Source organism: Coregonus lavaretus (genome assembly GCF_964263955.1).
Source record: "Coregonus lavaretus genome assembly, chromosome: 18".
NCBI classification, from domain to species: domain Eukaryota; kingdom Metazoa; phylum Chordata; class Actinopteri; order Salmoniformes; family Salmonidae; genus Coregonus; species Coregonus lavaretus.
The window spans coordinates 34,975,709-34,996,955 of NC_140005.1; the positions used below are offsets into that span (position 1 = coordinate 34,975,709).

The following is a 21,247-nucleotide window of genomic DNA, read 5'->3' on the forward strand; positions in this document are numbered from 1 at the left end:
AGCATGAGTGAAGGAGGCTTTGTTGCGAAATAGGAAGCCGATTCTAGATTTAACTTTGGATTGGAGATTCTTTATGTGAGTCTGGAAGTTGAGTTTACAGTCTAACCAGACACCTAGGTATTTGTAGTTGTCCACATACTCTAGGTCAGACCCGTCGAGAGTGGTGATTCTAGTCGGGTGGGCGGGTGCCAGCAGCGTTCGATTGAAAAGCATGCATTTAGTTTTACTAGTGTTTAAGAGCAGTTGAAGGCTACTGAAGGATTGTTGTATGGCATTGAACCTCGTTTGGAGGTTTGTTAACACAGTGTCCAATGAAGGGCCAGATGTATACAAAATGGTGTCGTCTGCGTAGAGGTGGATCTGAGAGTCACCAGCAGCAAGAGCGACATCATTGATATACACGGAGAAAAGTGTCGGCCCAAGAATTGAACCCTGTGGCACCCCCATAGAGACTGCCATAGGTCCAGACAACGTGTCCCCCTGCTAATGATTACAAGCATACACATAACATGATGCAGCCACCACTATGCTTGAAAATATGAAGAGTGGTACTCAGTAATTTGTTGTATTGGATTTCCCCCAAATATAACGCTTCACTATGCTTGAAAATATGAAGAGTAGTACTCAGTAATTTGTTGTATTGGATTTCCCCCAAATATAACGCTTTGTATTCAGGACAAAAAGTGAATTGCTTTGCCACATTTTTTGCAGTATTACTTTAGTGCCTTGTTGCAAACAGGATGTACAGTGGGGAAAAAAAGTATTTAGTCAGCCACCAATTGTGCAAGTTCTCCCACTTAAAAAGATGAGAGAGGCCTGTAATTTTCATCATAGGTACACGTCAACTATGACGGACAAAATTGAGATTTTTTTTCCCAGAAAATCACATTGTAGGATTTTTTATGAATTTATTTGCAAATTATGGTGGAAAATAAGTATTTGGTCACCTACAAACAAGCAAGATTTCTGGCTCTAACAGACCTGTAACTTCTTTAAGAGGCTCCTCTGTCCTCCACTCGTTACCTGTATTAATGGCACCTGTTTGAACTTGTTATCAGTATAAAAGACACCTGTCCACAACCTCAAACAGTCACACTCCAAACTCCACTATGGCCAAGACCAAAGAGCTGTCAAAGGACACCAGAAACAAAATTGTAGACCTGCACCAGGCTGGGAAGACTGAATCTGCAATAGGTAAGCAGCTTGGTTTGAAGAAATCAACTGTGGGAGCAATTATTAGGAAATGGAAGACATACAAGACCACTGATAATCTCCCTCGATCTGGGGCTCCACGCAAGATCTCACCCCGTGGGGTCAAAATGATCACAAGAACGGTGAGCAAAAATCCCAGAACCACACGGGGGGACCTAGTGAATGACCTGCAGAGAGCTGGGACCAAAGTAACAAAGCCTACCATCAGTAACACACTACGCCGCCAGGGACTCAAATCCTGCAGTGCCAGACGTGTCCCCCTGCTTAAGCCAGTACATGTCCAGGCCCGTCTGAAGTTTGCTAGAGTGCATTTGGATGATCCAGAAGAGGATTGGGAGAATGTCATATGGTCAGATGAAACCAAAATAGAACTTTTTGGTAAAAACTCAACTCGTCGTGTTTGGAGGACAAAGAATGCTGAGTTGCATCCAAAGAACACCATACCTACTGTGAAGCATGGGGGTGGAAACATCATGCTTTGGGGCTGTTTTTCTGCAAAGGGACCAGGACGACTGATCCGTGTAAAGGAAAGAATGAATGGGGCCATGTATCGTGAGATTGAGTGAAAACCTCCTTCCATCAGCAAGGGCATTGAAGATGAAACGTGACTGGGTCTTTCAGCATGACAATGATCCCAAACACACCGCCCGGGCAACGAAGGAGTGGCTTCGTAAGAAGCATTTCAAGGTCCTGGAGTGGCCTAGCCAGTCTCCAGATCTCAACCCCATAGAAAATCTTTGGAGGGAGTTGAAAGCGTGTTGCCCAGCGACAGCCCCAAAACATCACTGCTCTAGAGGAGATCTGCATGGAGGAATGGGCCAAAATAAAAATAAAATCTCATTCTCTCTCTCTCTCTCTCTCTCTCTGAACAGTAATTCTTCCCTCAGATTATGCATGTATGAACTAGACTTTGAAGCATCCAGCCCAAAGTGAGAGGTTTAAAAAATACTTTCTTAGTCACCAAAGTACCATGTCTTTAAACATTTGGTTTCCAGGGGGGCAGTGCGGGCCATGAGGAAGGCCAAAAAGTGTCTCACTCCCTGGGTCAGAAAGCTCATAATTAGCTGGGTCATCGCAAGCACCAGCACCAGTGTAGATACTACCATGACCTGGTAGTATATGAGGAGCTGTAGGTCACGGGGGCATTTGCCAAAGTCGTAGGAGAAAGCAGTTTAGGGACAGGGACTGCACGTCAAACTAATTGCCAAATGTATCCAAAGAGATGAATTAATGAATTATCTGAATTAATGAATACAATGAGGAGCAGGTTACAACATTCTGGAACTCGTGATGTTATAATCAGATTCTTCTATTACATCATGTTGGGTCCATATCTTGTGTATGTTTGACAGTGAACAGTAAACCCAATTCACTTTTACAAAGCACAGCTAGCCAACTAGTAGTTTGACTTGTAATTTGTACTGCCTACTTTTGAAAGACGATTTCTTTAATCAAAATGGCACAGCTCTCCCAGAAGGGTGGGCTGTGCAACATGAAGATGTTATTGTTGGCTGTTATTTTCTGTCTCCTTTCGCCTGTTGCTGCAAATGTGTTGGTGTCTTCAGAGCACAAGACTTTGATGCCAGTGAAGGACCACCCTATTCTGAACAACCCTGATGCTACAAAAGAACAAGTTGATAGTTTACGGGTGAAAGACTATTCTTCTCCAGGTAATGTGGGCCAGTTGACAAAAGGATATTCCTCAAAAAATGTCAAAGACCCCCCGGACTTTGTAGAGCCCCTGATTTCTGTTCCAGAGCACAAGCCGTTGATGCCAGTGAAGGACCACTCTGTTCAGAACAACCCTGATGCTACAAAAGAGACCAATTTTAAGTCATTGCTGGAACAACTTAAGAGTTTACGAGTGAAAGACGATTCTTCTCCAGGTAACGTGGGCCAGTTGACAAAAGGATATTCCTCAAAAAATTCTAAAGAGACCTCGGAGCTTGTAGAGCCCCTGATTTCTGTTCCAGAGCACAAGCCTTTGATGCCAGTGAAGGACCACCCTGTTCAGGACATCCCCAATGTTGCAAAATGGACCAAAATGGTGCAAGTGGACCAGATGCTGGAACAACTTCAGAGGATGAAAGATGATACTTTCCCAGGTAAAGCTAAAGTCCCACAGATGATTGTGGAGAAAATTATTCCTTATCTACAGGCTTACAAGCAAAAAGCATTGCAAGGTGACAACAACGTCTTCAAAGAAAATCTTCAGGCTCCAGCTCCAAAAGCTCAGAAGAGCACCCTGAAGATCAAACCCAGAGTCAACATATTGACTGACCCTTCTTACTCCGAGCCACTTGTGAAGGTGAACCTGATTTTGGGGCTCGTTTTCTATGGCTTCATCGTAATAGTGGTTCTCTATGATGCTGTGAGAATCTCCAAGGAGGCTAGAAGGCGATCTGATGCTATTGCCACTGCCAGGTTGAAGAAAAGGGAACCAGCCACCACTGAACCACAGACACTGGCATCCAGAGTTCGGGAGAGCATCTCTTCACGGTTTGGTTTGAAACAAGCATCATCCACACCACAGTGTGCCCCCATTTCTGACGATTCTGCAAAAGAGTTGCAGAAGTCAAAGGAGTTCATCTCCACTAAGGACAAATCTGAGTCGGAAAAGAGACCTGGAAAGAGTGCTGTCAGCCTGAGAGAGTGTGAGCCGCCTCTGCCTAGCATCCCAGATAACTTCCTTGTGCCTGACTCTGAGCCTGCCATCCAGGTGGCATTGAACCCATTCGACACCAAGCTAGCCAAAGTTGTATCTGACAATGCTGAGGCATCCAACTACGAGGCAACCGAGAAGCCCTGCTACACACAGTCTGGGCTCACTGAGGTTTGCGTCATTTAAGACTGAGGACTACTTCTTAAACCAAGTGATATTGAATAAAAGCTGCAGATATTACATCTCCAAATGAGATCACATGGAGACTGCCACCTTTGAAGACTTCCATTTTCTGTTTGTAATTTAATTTCTTTAGAATAGTAATAAAAATATATTGCATTTAAAACATATGTTTCAAGTTATTTTTGGGGTATTTTGATTTGTTGTTGTACTGTTGTGTTGTAAATGCAATAGGCAACATTATTTAATTGATAAAATAATATATTTTTCAGAGAAAAAAAATAGTTAAACATTAAAGAGATTCTTCTGTACTTTTGTATACTTTTTTGCCAGTAGTTCTGAAAGTAGCACTCACGAGCCAAAAGTGTTCCCAGAGAATTGCGTACTACGTCACATATGTGCAGATACAGTGCCTTCAGAATGTATTCATACCCCTTGACTTAATCCACATTTTGTTGTGTTACAGCCTGAATTCAAAATGGATTAAATAGATTTTTTCTCACCCATCTACACAACATACAGAAATATCTAATTTGCATAAGTATTCACACCCCTGAGTCAATACATGTTATAATCACCTTTGGCAGCAATTACAGGTGTGAGTCTTTCTAGGTAAGCCTCTAAGAGCTTTGCACACCTCGATTGTACGATATTTGCACATTATTATTTTTAAAAATCTTCAAGCTCTGTCAAATTGATTGTTGATCATTGCTAGACAACCATTTAAGTCTTGCCATATTTCTTATTTTATTTGTTTAAAAAATTACCCCCTTTTTCTCCCCAATTTCGTGATATCCAATTGCGATCCAATTACAATCTTGTCTCATTGCTGCAACTCCCCAACGGGCTCGGGAGAGGCGACGGTCGAGTAATGTGTCCTCCGAAACGTGACCCACCAAACCGCGCTCCTTAATACCCGCCCACTTAACCCGGAAGCCAGCCGCACCAATGTGTCGGAGGAAACACCGTTCCTTGCCATAGGTTTTCAAGCAGATTTAAGTCAAAACTGTAACTCGGCCACTCAGGAACATTCACTGTCTTCTTGGTAAGAAACTCCAGTGTAGATTTGGCTTTGTGTTGTAGGTTATTGTCCTGCTGAAAGGTGAATTAATCTCCCAGTGTCTGGTGGAAAGCAGACTGAACCAGGTTTTTGTCTAGGATCTTGCCTGTGCTTAGCTCCATTCCCTTTCTTTTTTATCCTGCAAAACTCCCCAGTCCTTAATTTTTTTTATTTTTTTTTATTTCACCTTTATTTAACCAGGTAAGCCAGTTGAGAACAGGTTCTCATTTACAACTGCGACCTGGCCAAGATAAAGCAAAGTAGTGCAATAAAAACAACACAGAGTTACATATGGGGTAAAAAACATAAAGTCAGAAATACAACAGAAAATATATATACAGTGTGTGCAAATGTAGCAAGTTATGGAGGTAAGGCAATAAATAGGCTATAGTGCAGAATAATTACAATAGTATTAACACTGGAATGCTAGATGTGCAAGAGATTATGTGCAAATAGAGTTACTGGGGTGCAAAAGAGCAAAATAAATAACAATATAGGGATGAGGTAGTTGGGTGGGCTAATTTCCGATGGGCTGTGTACAGGTGCAGTGATCGGTAAGGTGCTCTGACAACTGATGCTTAAAGTTATTGAGGGAGATAAGAGTCTCCAGCTTCAGAGATTTTTGCAATTCGTTCCAGTCATTGGCAGCAGAGAACTGGAAGGAATGGCGGCCAAAGGAGGTGTTGGCTTTGGGAATGACCAGTGAGATATACCTGCTGGAGCGCAGACTACGGGTGGGTGTTGCTATGGTGACCAATGAGCTAAGATAAGGCGGGGATTTGCCTAGCAGTGATTTATAGATGGCCTGGAGCCAGTGGGTTTGACGACGAACATGTAGTGAGGACCAGCCAACAAGAGCGTACAGGTCACAGTGGTGGGTAGTGTATGGGGCTTTGGAGACAAAACGGATGGCACTGTGATAGACTACATCCAATTTGCTGAGTAGAGTGTTGGAGGCTATTTTGTAAATGACATCGCCGAAGTCAAGGATCGGTAGGATAGTCAGTTTTACGAGGGCATGTTTGGCAGCATGAGTGAAGGAGGCTTTGTTGCGAAATAGGAAGCCGATTCTAGATTTAACTTTGGATTGGAGATTCTTTATGTGAGTCTGGAAGTTGAGTTTACAGTCTAACCAGACACCTAGGTATTTGTAGTTGTCCACATACTCTAGGTCAGACCCGTCGAGAGTGGTGATTCTAGTCGGGTGGGCGGGTGCCAGCAGCGTTCGATTGAAAAGCATGCATTTAGTTTTACTAGTGTTTAAGAGCAGTTGAAGGCTACTGAAGGATTGTTGTATGGCATTGAACCTCGTTTGGAGGTTTGTTAACACAGTGTCCAATGAAGGGCCAGATGTATACAAAATGGTGTCGTCTGCGTAGAGGTGGATCTGAGAGTCACCAGCAGCAAGAGCGACATCATTGATATACACGGAGAAAAGTGTCGGCCCAAGAATTGAACCCTGTGGCACCCCCATAGAGACTGCCATAGGTCCAGACAACGTGTCCCCCTGCTAATGATTACAAGCATACACATAACATGATGCAGCCACCACTATGCTTGAAAATATGAAGAGTGGTACTCAGTAATTTGTTGTATTGGATTTCCCCCAAATATAACGCTTCACTATGCTTGAAAATATGAAGAGTAGTACTCAGTAATTTGTTGTATTGGATTTCCCCCAAATATAACGCTTTGTATTCAGGACAAAAAGTGAATTGCTTTGCCACATTTTTTGCAGTATTACTTTAGTGCCTTGTTGCAAACAGGATGTACAGTGGGGAAAAAAAGTATTTAGTCAGCCACCAATTGTGCAAGTTCTCCCACTTAAAAAGATGAGAGAGGCCTGTAATTTTCATCATAGGTACACGTCAACTATGACGGACAAATTGAGATTTTTTTTCCCAGAAAATCACATTGTAGGATTTTTTATGAATTTATTTGCAAATTATGGTGGAAAATAAGTATTTGGTCACCTACAAACAAGCAAGATTTCTGGCTCTAACAGACCTGTAACTTCTTTAAGAGGCTCCTCTGTCCTCCACTCGTTACCTGTATTAATGGCACCTGTTTGAACTTGTTATCAGTATAAAAGACACCTGTCCACAACCTCAAACAGTCACACTCCAAACTCCACTATGGCCAAGACCAAAGAGCTGTCAAAGGACACCAGAAACAAAATTGTAGACCTGCACCAGGCTGGGAAGACTGAATCTGCAATAGGTAAGCAGCTTGGTTTGAAGAAATCAACTGTGGGAGCAATTATTAGGAAATGGAAGACATACAAGACCACTGATAATCTCCCTCGATCTGGGGCTCCACGCAAGATCTCACCCCGTGGGGTCAAAATGATCACAAGAACGGTGAGCAAAAATCCCAGAACCACACGGGGGGACCTAGTGAATGACCAGCAGAGAGCTGGGACCAAAGTAACAAAGCCTACCATCAGTAACACACTACGCCGCCAGGGACTCAAATCCTGCAGTGCCAGACGTGTCCCCCTGCTTAAGCCAGTACATGTCCAGGCCCGTCTGAAGTTTGCTAGAGTGCATTTGGATGATCCAGAAGAGGATTGGGAGAATGTCATATGGTCAGATGAAACCAAAATAGAACTTTTTGGTAAAAACTCAACTCGTCGTGTTTGGAGGACAAAGAATGCTGAGTTGCATCCAAAGAACACCATACCTACTGTGAAGCATGGGGGTGGAAACATCATGCTTTGGGGCTGTTTTTCTGCAAAGGGACCAGGACGACTGATCCGTGTAAAGGAAAGAATGAATGGGGCCATGTATCGTGAGATTGAGTGAAAACCTCCTTCCATCAGCAAGGGCATTGAAGATGAAACGTGACTGGGTCTTTCAGCATGACAATGATCCCAAACACACCGCCCGGGCAACGAAGGACTGGCTTCGTAAGAAGCATTTCAAGGTCCTGGAGTGGCCTAGCCAGTCTCCAGATCTCAACCCCATAGAAAATCTTTGGAGGGAGTTGAAAGCGTGTTGCCCAGCGACAGCCCCAAAACATCACTGCTCTAGAGGAGATCTGCATGGAGGAATGGGCCAAAATAAAAATAAAATCTCATTTCTCTCGCTCTCTCTCTCTCTGAACAGTAATTCTTCCCTCAGATTATGCATGTATGAACTAGACTTTGAAGCATCCAGCCCAAAGTGAGAGGTTTAAAAAATACTTTCTTAGTCACCAAAGTACCATGTCTTTAAACATTTGGTTTCCAGGGGGGCAGTGCGGGCCATGAGGAAGGCCAAAAAGTGTCTCACTCCCTGGGTCAGAAAGCTCATAATTAGCTGGGTCATCGCAAGCACCAGCACCAGTGTAGATACTACCATGACCTGGTAGTATATGAGGAGCTGTAGGTCACGGGGGCATTTGCCAAAGTCGTAGGAGAAAGCAGTTTAGGGACAGGGACTGCACGTCAAACTAATTGCCAAATGTATCCAAAGAGATGAATTAAAGAATTATCTGAATTAATGAATACAATGAGGAGCAGGTTACAACATTCTGGAACTCGTGATGTTATAATCAGATTCTTCTATTACATCATGTTGGGTCCATATCTTGTGTATGTTTGACAGTGAACAGTAAACCCAATTCACTTTTACAAAGCACAGCTAGCCAACTAGTAGTTTGACTTGTAATTTGTACTGCCTACTTTTGAAAGACGATTTCTTTAATCAAAATGGCACAGCTCTCCCAGAAGGGTGGGCTGTGCAACATGAAGATGTTATTGTTGGCTGTTATTTTCTGTCTCCTTTCGCCTGTTGCTGCAAATGTGTTGGTGTCTTCAGAGCACAAGACTTTGATGCCAGTGAAGGACCACCCTATTCTGAACAACCCTGATGCTACAAAAGAACAAGTTGATAGTTTACGGGTGAAAGACTATTCTTCTCCAGGTAATGTGGGCCAGTTGACAAAAGGATATTCCTCAAAAAATGTCAAAGACCCCCCGGACTTTGTAGAGCCCCTGATTTCTGTTCCAGAGCACAAGCCGTTGATGCCAGTGAAGGACCACTCTGTTCAGAACAACCCTGATGCTACAAAAGAGACCAATTTTAAGTCATTGCTGGAACAACTTAAGAGTTTACGAGTGAAAGACGATTCTTCTCCAGGTAACGTGGGCCAGTTGACAAAAGGATATTCCTCAAAAAATTCTAAAGAGACCTCGGAGCTTGTAGAGCCCCTGATTTCTGTTCCAGAGCACAAGCCTTTGATGCCAGTGAAGGACCACCCTGTTCAGGACATCCCCAATGTTGCAAAATGGACCAAAATGGTGCAAGTGGACCAGATGCTGGAACAACTTCAGAGGATGAAAGATGATACTTTCCCAGGTAAAGCTAAAGTCCCACAGATGATTGTGGAGAAAATTATTCCTTATCTACAGGCTTACAAGCAAAAAGCATTGCAAGGTGACAACAACGTCTTCAAAGAAAATCTTCAGGCTCCAGCTCCAAAAGCTCAGAAGAGCACCCTGAAGATCAAACCCAGAGTCAACATATTGACTGACCCTTCTTACTCCGAGCCACTTGTGAAGGTGAACCTGATTTTGGGGCTCGTTTTCTATGGCTTCATCGTAATAGTGGTTCTCTATGATGCTGTGAGAATCTCCAAGGAGGCTAGAAGGCGATCTGATGCTATTGCCACTGCCAGGTTGAAGAAAAGGGAACCAGCCACCACTGAACCACAGACACTGGCATCCAGAGTTCGGGAGAGCATCTCTTCACGGTTTGGTTTGAAACAAGCATCATCCACACCACAGTGTGCCCCCATTTCTGACGATTCTGCAAAAGAGTTGCAGAAGTCAAAGGAGTTCATCTCCACTAAGGACAAATCTGAGTCGGAAAAGAGACCTGGAAAGAGTGCTGTCAGCCTGAGAGAGTGTGAGCCGCCTCTGCCTAGCATCCCAGATAACTTCCTTGTGCCTGACTCTGAGCCTGCCATCCAGGTGGCATTGAACCCATTCGACACCAAGCTAGCCAAAGTTGTATCTGACAATGCTGAGGCATCCAACTACGAGGCAACCGAGAAGCCCTGCTACACACAGTCTGGGCTCACTGAGGTTTGCGTCATTTAAGACTGAGGACTACTTCTTAAACCAAGTGATATTGAATAAAAGCTGCAGATATTACATCTCCAAATGAGATCACATGGAGACTGCCACCTTTGAAGACTTCCATTTTCTGTTTGTAATTTAATTTCTTTAGAATAGTAATAAAAATATATTGCATTTAAAACATATGTTTCAAGTTATTTTTGGGGTATTTTGATTTGTTGTTGTACTGTTGTGTTGTAAATGCAATAGGCAACATTATTTAATTGATAAAATAATATATTTTTCAGAGAAAAAAAATAGTTAAACATTAAAGAGATTCTTCTGTACTTTTGTATACTTTTTTGCCAGTAGTTCTGAAAGTAGCACTCACGAGCCAAAAGTGTTCCCAGAGAATTGCGTACTACGTCACATATGTGCAGATACAGTGCCTTCAGAATGTATTCATACCCCTTGACTTAATCCACATTTTGTTGTGTTACAGCCTGAATTCAAAATGGATTAAATAGATTTTTTCTCACCCATCTACACAACATACAGAAATATCTAATTTGCATAAGTATTCACACCCCTGAGTCAATACATGTTATAATCACCTTTGGCAGCAATTACAGGTGTGAGTCTTTCTAGGTAAGCCTCTAAGAGCTTTGCACACCTCGATTGTACGATATTTGCACATTATTATTTTTAAAAATCTTCAAGCTCTGTCAAATTGATTGTTGATCATTGCTAGACAACCATTTAAGTCTTGCCATATTTCTTATTTTATTTGTTTAAAAAATTACCCCCTTTTTCTCCCCAATTTCGTGATATCCAATTGCGATCCAATTACAATCTTGTCTCATTGCTGCAACTCCCCAACGGGCTCGGGAGAGGCGACGGTCGAGTAATGTGTCCTCCGAAACGTGACCCACCAAACCGCGCTCCTTAATACCCGCCCACTTAACCCGGAAGCCAGCCGCACCAATGTGTCGGAGGAAACACCGTTCCTTGCCATAGGTTTTCAAGCAGATTTAAGTCAAAACTGTAACTCGGCCACTCAGGAACATTCACTGTCTTCTTGGTAAGAAACTCCAGTGTAGATTTGGCTTTGTGTTGTAGGTTATTGTCCTGCTGAAAGGTGAATTAATCTCCCAGTGTCTGGTGGAAAGCAGACTGAACCAGGTTTTTGTCTAGGATCTTGCCTGTGCTTAGCTCCATTCCCTTTCTTTTTTATCCTGCAAAACTCCCCAGTCCTTAATGATTACAAGCATACACATAACATGATGCAGCCACCACTATGCTTGAAAATATGAAGAGTGGTACTCAGTAATTTGTTGTATTGGATTTCCCCCAAATATAACGCTTCACTATGCTTGAAAATATGAAGAGTGGTACTCAGTAATTTGTTGTATTGGATTTCCCCCAAATATAACGCTTTGTATTCAGGACAAAAAGTGAATTGCTTTGCCACATTTTTTGCAGTATTACTTTAGTGCCTTGTTGCAAACAGGATGTACAGTGGGGAAAAAAAGTATTTAGTCAGCCACCAATTGTGCAAGTTCTCCCACTTAAAAAGATGAGAGGCCTGTAATTTTCATCATAGGTACACGTCAACTATGACTGACAAATTGAGAATTTTCTTTCCAGAAAATCACATTCTAGGATTTTTTATGAATTTATTTGCAAATTATGGTGGAAAATAAGTATTTGGTCACCTACAAACAAGCAAGATTTCTGGCTCTAACAGACCTGTAACTTCTTTAAGAGGCTCCTCTGTCCTCCACTCGTTACCTGTATTAATGGCACCTGTTTGAACTTGTTATCAGTATAAAAGACACCTGTCCACAACCTCAAACAGTCACACTCCAAACTCCACTATGGCCAAGACCAAAGAGCTGTCAAAGGACACCAGAAACAAAATTGTAGACCTGCACCAGGCTGGGAAGACTGAATCTGCAATAGGTAAGCAGCTTGGTTTGAAGAAATCAACTGTGGGAGCAATTATTAGGAAATGGAAGACATACAAGACCACTGATAATCTCCCTCGATCTGGAGCTCCACGCAAGATCTCACCCCGTGGGGTCAAAATGATCACAAGAACGGTGAGCAAAAATCCCAGAACCACACGGGGGGACCTAGTGAATGACCTGCAGAGAGCTGGGACCAAAGTAACAAAGCCTACCATCAGTAACACACTACGCCGCCAGGGACTCAAATCCTGCAGTGCCAGACGTGTCCCCCTGCTTAAGCCAGTACATGTCCAGGCCCGTCTGAAGTTTGCTAGAGTGCATTTGGATGATCCAGAAGAGGATTGGGAGAATGTCATATGGTCAGATGAAACCAAAATAGAACTTTTTGGTAAAAACTCAACTCGTCGTGTTTGGAGGACAAAGAATGTTGAGTTGCATCCAAAGAACACCATACCTACTGTGAAGCATGGGGGTGGAAACATCATGCTTTGGGGCTGTTTTTCTGCAAAGGGACCAGGACGACTGATCCGTGTAAAGGAAAGAATGAATGGGGCCATGTATCGTGAGATTTTGAGTGAAAACCTCCTTCCATCAGCAAGGGCATTGAAGATGAAACGTGGCTGGGTCTTTCAGCATGACAATGATCCCAAACACACCGCCCGGGCAACGAAGGAGTGGCTTCGTAAGAAGCATTTCAAGGTCCTGGAGTGGCCTAGCCTGTCTCCAGATCTCAACCCCATAGAACATATTTGGAGGGAGTTGAAAGTCTGTGTTGCCCAGCGACAGCCCCAAAACATCACTGCTCTAGAGGAGATCTGCATGGAGGAATGGGCCAAAATACCAGCAACAGTGTGTGAAAACCTTGTGAAGACTTACAGAAAACGTTTGACCTGTGTCATTGCCAACAAAGGGTATATAACAAAGTATTGAGAAACTTTTGTTATTGACCAAATACTTATTTTCCACCATAATTTGCAAATAAAGTCATTAAAAATCCTACAATGTGATTTTCTGAAGGAAAAAAATCTAATTTTGTCTGTCATAGTTGACGTGTACCTATAATGAAAGTTACAGGCCTCTCATCTTTTTAAGTGGGAGAACTTGCACAATTGGTGGCTGACTAAATACCTTTTTTCCCCACTGTAGTTATTAAGACCTGCATCCTGCAGGTTTAAAGCTTATTTTCTTGCAATACATTTTGCCATGTCTAATATGTATTCATGTGATATTTGAGCGACAGAAAAATTGGGGGCTAAAAAAAAACGAATAAAAAAAGATTAGCTGACATGGGCTAGTTGATCTGGACATTTCTGACAAGTTATAAATAGCTCTCTAAAGTATGCAATGACTGACATGACAAGAGGAAAAGCTGATGACGCACTACCCAATTTAGAAATTACACCTTCTGCATTCTACCATCACAACTTTCAAGAGTAAGTTTAAAGCCAGACAGTCTCGCTCTCTCTCCCCCTCCACTGACCCCTCGTGTCCCCCCTAGGGGGCGCACCCCACAGTTTGGGAACCACTGCTGTAGAGTCAGGCTCTCAGTACAAAATAAACAAATGCACAAATAGCTGTATATGAACATTGACTATATTAAAGACTGTTGTCCTTCTCTCACCTTGGTGCAGCTGAGGCCAGGCAGCAGCCAGAGAAGCCACAGCACTGATGGCTGACTGGGTGGGGTCCGCATCATCATCCAGGGCCTCACTCAGATCTGCCAACAAGGAAGACGATTCACTCAGTGAAAACTAAGATTTCACCATGATGCTAAAAATTGTCAGTCAGTCAATCCTACAGCCTGGATGAAATGTCGCCATTGATAACATCCAAAGTCTATTTGGTGACCAATCACAATGGGTTTACTAGACTAAAACAGAGTTTAAACATGGGTTTACTAGTTGACACTAAACAAGCGTTGAGGCCCGTTGCTGTCCCTACCTTTGGCGTCCGCCTCAGCCACCTGGTCGCGGGCCACCTCCTCCTGCTCCTCAGCTAGGGCCTGGAATATGGCCGACAGGAAGAAGAAGAGCAGCTCACACAACGGCCCCTCAGGGTCCGACACCACCAGGGCCTCCTCCAGCACCTCTGGAACACACAGACAAGGGCCCCACAGTCAGAAAACTCTTAACACACTCAACCAGACGGTCACTGTACTAGCGTACTTTCACACAAGAAATGACAAACTATATTCAAAAAGCAAACATGGGTGATAAAACTAAAAAAGTGCAGGACCAGTGATTGTATTTTTACAATGTTTTGCCAGTGTTTCTCACCGAGTGTGATGCCTTCTGGAAACTCGTCCTTCAGGTCAAAGAGCTCTCCGAAAGCTTTGAGGAATTCCAGTACCATGAGGGCGTCTCCAAATAGCTCTGCAGGCAGACGGGTCTTCACTGGGACCGGGGCTGGGAGATCCTGGACACCATGCCATAAAGGAGAGAGTCAGAAGCCTAAACATTCTAGCTTTATTTAACTAGTAAGTCATTGAGAACAAGTCTTTTACAATAATGACTTGGTTATACCATAGTCATTTGAATTCAATCCCATATACAAATGTAGAGATAGCATTTAGGACAATGTTTCCCAACCTTGACTGTGTCCCAACCCCCAAAAAACTAGCACGGTCCCAGACAATGTTCCCTCTAAGCTGTGTGCGTGCGCCGGGGAGCTGCCATGCAGAAGAAATATCAGCCCGCGCAGAGAAGCACGAGATTGAACTTCAAATCAACTTTCTGGAGTTTTCCCCCCTTTGTTAACACTATCAACATTTCTCTTTACTGTGGCAATTGTGATCGAATCAATGCAATATTAGCCACTTTCAATGCAACGTACAGTAACAAAACTAACTACCCAAGACTTAGTATACAAAACTAACTATGCAAGAGATTGTTGTAGGCAGAACGCATCAGAGTAGGATTATATTGCATTGACATGCAAGACTCAGCCTGTACTCTACACAGACCGGTGTGGCATAACCAATCAGAGCTGTAGCAGGCATATATGCAAATAGACCATTGCCATATATGGATCTGTGCCATTCACTTTCAACTGGACTATGTGTTTAAAGCATGAGTGGTCGTGAGTAGATGCGCTTGTTTTGAGATCAAAGCGAGAACTGCATGTAGTCAAACGTGCACATTTGTTCATATAATTTGCTAGTTAGTGAGTTATTAGCCCAGTTATAGATAATTTGTAATCAGCGATGTTAAATTGTTATGGGATGCATTTAACATTGTTTTTGATTGTAGGCCTACATTATGATCAAATTGCCACAGTAGCCTACTTGACCACTGTCTGAAACAGTAACTTAAAGCGGGTACAGCCTCAGTGTTCAAATCAAATGTCATTTGTCACATGCGCCGAATATGCTTACTTACAAGCCCTTAACCAACAATGCAGTTGAAAGAAAAATAAGTGTTAAGTAAAAAATAGATAAGTAAAAAAAATAAAAATAAAGAGGGGGTGGGACAATGCAAATAGTCCACAGTAAAGGAACACTGGAAGTTGCACAGAATTTTCACAACATTCAAGTTTGCGCTCAGCGAAGCTGAAATTTACTCAGTACCGAATAAATTTGCGGGAACATTGGTCCCAGGTGTGTTTGTGGTGTATAGCTAACTCATATTGACCATATGAACTGGCCATACATCGCTAACATCTCTGGGCCCAGGACAACTTTTGTATTAAATAGAAAAAATAAACATGTTTCAACTATGGAGGATGAGGCCAAATAAAGACTAGCTAAGGATGTTCTGGGGCTGCTTACCTTCAGGTCCTCACACTCCAAGTCTTCTCTAGGTTTGCTCCACATCTTCAGTCGCTCTGCATATTGCTTCTTTTCCTCCTTCAGCTTCTCCCTCTCCTGCAATACAGTATAATGATACAAACAATATAATCTACAGTGGAGAGAACAAGTATTTTATACACTGCCGATTTTGCAGGTTTTCCTACTTACAAAGCATGTAGAGGTCTGTAATTTTTATCATAGGTACACTTCAACTGTGAGAGACAGAAAATCACATTGTATGATTTTTAAGTAATTAATTTGCATTTTATTGCATGACATAAGTATTTGATCACCTACCAACCAGTAAGAATTCCGGCTCTCACAGACCTGTTAGTTTTTCTTTAAGGAGCCCTCCTGTTCTCCACTCATTACCTGTATTAACTGCACCTGTTTGAACTCGTTACCTGTATAAAAGACACCTGTCCACACACTCAAACAGACTCCAACCTCTCCACAATGGCCAAGACCAGAGCGCTGTGTAAGGACATCAGGGATAAAATTGTAGACCTGCACAAGGCTGGGATGGGCTACAGGACAATAGGCAAGCAGCTTGGTGAGAAGGCAACAACTGTTGGCGCAATTATTAGAAAATGGAAGAAGTTCAAGATGACGGTCAATCACCCTCGGTCTGGGGCTCCATGCAAGATCTCACCTCGTGGGGCATCAATGATCATGAGGAAGGTGAGGGATCAGCCCAGAACTACAGGGCAGGACCTGGTCAATGACCTGAAGAGAGCTGGGACCACAGTCTCAAAGAAAACCATTAGTAACACACTACGCCGTCATGGATTAAAATCCTGCAGCGCACGCAAGGTCCCCCTGCTCAAGCCAGCGCATGTCCAGGCCCGTCTGAAGTTTGGCAATGACCATCTGGATGATCCAGAGAAGGAATGGGAGGTCATGTGGTCTGATGAGACAAAAATAGAGCTTTTTGGTCTAAACTCCACTCGCCGTGTTTGGAGGAAGAAGAAGGATGAGTACAACCCCAAGAACACCATCCCAACCGTGAAGCATGGAGGTGGAAACATCATTCTTTGGGGATGCTTTTCTGCAAAGGGGACAGGACGACTGCACCGTATTGAGGGGAGGATGGATGGGGCTATGTATCGCGAGATCTTGGCCAACAACCTCCTTCCCTCAGTAAGAGCATTGAAGATGGGTCGTGGCTGGGTCTTCCAGCATGACAACGACCCGAAACACAAAGCCAGGGCAACTAAGGAGTGGCTCCGTAAGAAGCATCTCAAGGTCCTGGAGTGGCCTAGCCAGTCTCCAGACCTGAACCCAATAGAAAATCTTTGGAGGGAGCTGAAAGTCCGTATTGCCCAGCAACAGCCCCGAAAACTGAAGGATCTGGAGAAGGTCTGTATGGAGGAGTGGGCCAAAATCCCTGCTGCAGTGTGTGCAAACCTGGTCAAGACCTACAGGAAACGTATGATCTCTGTAATTGCAAACAAAGGTTTCTGTACCAAATATTAAGTTCTGCTTTTCTGATGTATCAAATACTTATGTCATGCAATAAAATGCAAATTAATTACTTAAAAATCATACAATGTGATTTTCTGGATTTTTGTTGTAGATTCCGTCTCTCACAGTTGAAGTGTACCTATGATAAAAATTACAGACCTCTACATGCTTTGTAAGTAGGAAAACCTGCAAAATCAGCAGTGTATCAAATACTTGTTCTCCCCACTGTATATTAACATGAGAAGTTGTATGGTGTACAAATCAAATGTAAATTAAACTCAAATGTCATTGATCAAAAAATAAGTTACTCAGACTCACTTTTTCCTTCTCTACTTTCCTCCTCTGCTTCTCCTCTTCAAACATCTTCTTCATCTCTTCTCGCTTCTTTTCTTTGTCCTCCTTCTCTCGCTTTTTGGCTTCCAGGTTATCTTCTTTCTCCCTCTTCAGCTTGGCCTTTTCATGTGCTGAACATAACAGACAGTTATAACTAAAGCATATTGTTTTAATGTGACAGTTCTGGACACACCGTACCAGTCAAAAGTTTGGACAGACACCTACTCATTCCAGGGTTTCTTTATTTGTACTATTTTCTACAGTGTAGAATAATAGTGAAGACATCAAAACTATGAAATAACACATATGTAATCATGAAGTAACAAAAAAAGTGTTTTATATTTGAGATTGTTCAAAATAGCCACCCTTTGCCTTGATGACAGCTTTGCACACTCTTGGTATTCTCTCAACCAGCTTCATGAGGTAGTCACCTGGAATGCATTTCAATTAACAGATGTGCCTTCTTAAAAGTTAATTTGTGGAATTTCTTTCCTTCTTAATGCATTTGAGCCAATCAGTTGTGTTGTGACAAGGTAGGGGGTGGTATACAGAAGATAGCCCTATTTGGTAAAAGACTAAGTCCATATTATGGCAAGAACAGCTCAAATAAGCAAAGAGAAACGACAGTCCATCATTACTTTAAGACATGAAGGTCAGTCAACCTGGAAAATTTCAAGAACTTTGAAAGTTTCTTCAAGTGCAGTCGCAAAAACGATAGTTACCGGAGTTGTAACTCCAGTTCTATGAGTGGAGCGGAGCCCCATAGGGGAGCTCTGCTCCTATTGGTTTACCCCGCTGCCTAGGCAGCGAACAGCCTGAGACAAAATTATGCACACACCTGCAGCCAATAGGAGTACAGGTGTCCCTATAAGAAGGGACGCTTCCCCTCAATCAGCCTCCCGAGAAATTATCTTTAGCGAGACTGGAGGGTCGGCAGGGCCTTAAGTCCTATGGGGGCTCCGCTCCACTCATAGAACTGGAGTTACAACTCCGGTAACTATCGTTCTATATCGTGGAGCTCCGCCCCATAGGGGAGCTCTGCTCCTATTAGTTTAAGGTGGAGCACAACGCTCCAAAATGTACTCCCTGCCGAGCCCAACACTTCCTACTTAAATGAAAAGGTTGGGCCTGGCTATGGCTGTGACCAAGTCCCACAGTACTGTGACACACTGTCACAATATACTGTGTACTCGGTACAAATCCGCCCCCACCTAGTCCCATGGCATTGCCAATGTCTAGTGGGCAGATAACCAGAATATGAGCCATACTACTCTGAACCAGCAGATAGATGGTACCTCAATATGCTGTCTTAAACAAAACCGACCACTAACTCTACACTGTGTATTCGGTAATCCACCACACTCAAATCTATGGATCCCCAAAGATTAATGGGTAGACTCCAGAACGAGTCATACTAATCTGAACAAGCAGAAAGATTGAGTCACAATTCCGTCAATATTATTTACATTTTACATTTACGTCATTTAGCAGACGCTCTTATCCAGAGCGACTTACAGTTAGTGAATACATTTTTATTAATTTTTTTATACTGGCCCCCCGTGGGAATCGAACCCACAACCCTGGCGTTGCAAACGCCATGCTCTATCAACTGAGCTACATCCCTGCCGGCCATTCCCTCCCCTACCCTGGACAACGCTGGGCCAATTGTGCGCCGCCCATGAGTCTCCCGGTCGCGGCCGGCTGCGACAGAGCCTGGATTCGAACCAGGATCTCTAGTGGCACAGTTAGCACTGCGCCACTCAGGAGCTATATGACCGGTCTAATAGTACCGTAACCAAAGTTACCCGTACTATTTTCCCTCATCATTCCGCCCCAACCCAGTTATTCACTGGTGGGCAGATCAATACATGCCTTCTACTGCACTGAACATATCAGTCAGGAGTCATGCTATACATGTTTCTTCTACAAGGAGTGGACCTGAAAGAGACCCGTCTCCTCAGTCCTGCATTCCTTTCTCCTAGCTCAAGGCCTCCCATCAGCCACGCTGAGTACAGACTGAGCCAAAGAGTTAGAAGACATATCTAAGAGATAAAAACTGATAAAAGGAGAAGGTGACGACCACGACGCCGCACAAATATCCTTCAACCCTGTTCATCTGAAAAGGGCCATAGCAGCCGCGACTCCACGAGTGGAGTGGGCTCTTATACCCGAGGCAATGGTTGCCCCGCTGCCTCATACGCCATCTCAATGCCTTCCCAAAGCCAATGAGACAGACGCTGTTTCGAAAGTGGTCTACCTAGTGCAGCCGCACCGTGACACACAAACAGCTGAGGCTATGACCTAATCGCTGTTGTGCGCTCAACGTAACAAGCCAAAGCACGCACTGGGCACAGGCGATGGAGCCTTTCCTCTCTCCTCTCCCCATGGGGAGGGCGAGAAAGCCCACAGCTCCACGGTCTGTGATCTATATGAGCTCTTAATAACCGTCGGCATAAATGCCGGGTTAGGACGTAACACCACTCTGCTCAAGTCGCCATTAAATGGCAAGGCAGTCGGGTCTTGTTGAAAGAGCACACAAATCACTGACACGCTTAGCAGTAGTCAAAGCGAGCAACAGTGCTGTCTTCACAGACAGCATTCTGAGGGGAATTTGATTCAATGGTTCGAACGGCGCCTCACAAAGCGCTTCGAGTACCAAAACCAAATCCCACTGAGGAAGCGTGGCTCTAGGCATTGGCTAAGCCGCCGCGTTCCTAATAGGAAACATTTCACTAGAGGGTGGCTGAAGAGAGTGTCTCTGCCAAACCCCTCATGACAAGCTGAAATCGCCACTGCAAAACACCTTAATGGTGGCGGGCAATCGCTGCTTATCAAAAAAACTGTAGGAACGAGAGAACACTCAACCTGACAGCACAAAGGGTCCACATTCTCTGTGACACACCACTGTGTAAACCCGTTCCATTTACTGGCATAAACCCTGGAAGTGGAACCGGCATGTGAACCCTGTATGGTTCTGATTACTGAATCAGATAACCCACGGCGCTCTAGCCTGTCCCTCTCAGTAGCCAAACCATCAGTGGTTGGCCTATTATGGGCAACTGCCCTATCGCGCCTCCCGCCTGAGACAGCGCGTCCCGTCAATGTGGAATTGGCCATGGTGGCGCAATCAACATCTGAATCATCTCCGCGAACCATGGAGCCCCTGGGCGATCGGGAGCCACCAATATGATTGACAGGCCGCCTGATCTAACCCTGGCTAACAGTGACAGAATGCAGGACAGCGGTGGAAATGCATACAGGAGAACCCTCGGCCACGGTCGGTGCGCAAATGCGTCCCTCCCCAGTGGCAGTTCGTCCTGAGCTCGTAGAGAGAACAAGAGAGGGCAATGCGCGTTCACGTGTGACGCGAACAGATCCACCTCGGTTCTCCCGAACCGTTCCCAAATTTGGAGAACAATGTCCGGGTGCAGACGCCACTCGTTGTCCCGAGGACCCCCTCTGGACATGAGGTCTGCCCCTACGTTCAAGTAGCCTGGAATGTGTGCTGCTCTCAACGAGCGAAGGTGCTCATGAGCCC

General features: G+C 44.0%; 1 protein-coding gene across 3 annotated transcripts in view; it reads right to left on the reverse strand.

Annotated features, from left to right (window-relative positions):
- Positions 1 to 21,247, reverse strand: part of LOC311145995 (bromodomain adjacent to zinc finger domain protein 1A-like) — a 109,292-nt gene that overhangs the window by 68,751 nt on the left and 19,294 nt on the right. For all 3 annotated transcript variants that reach the window (XM_084182423.1, XM_084182421.1, XM_084182422.1), the window contains exons 9-13: positions 17,695 to 17,840; positions 15,892 to 15,987; positions 14,402 to 14,540; positions 14,067 to 14,213; positions 13,747 to 13,842 (exon numbers count right to left, since the gene is read on the reverse strand). In XM_084182423.1, the coding sequence (XP_084038549.1) occupies positions 13,747 to 13,842; positions 14,067 to 14,213; positions 14,402 to 14,540; positions 15,892 to 15,987; positions 17,695 to 17,840 (624 nt within the window). The remainder of the gene's footprint in view (positions 1 to 13,746; positions 13,843 to 14,066; positions 14,214 to 14,401; positions 14,541 to 15,891; positions 15,988 to 17,694; positions 17,841 to 21,247) is intronic.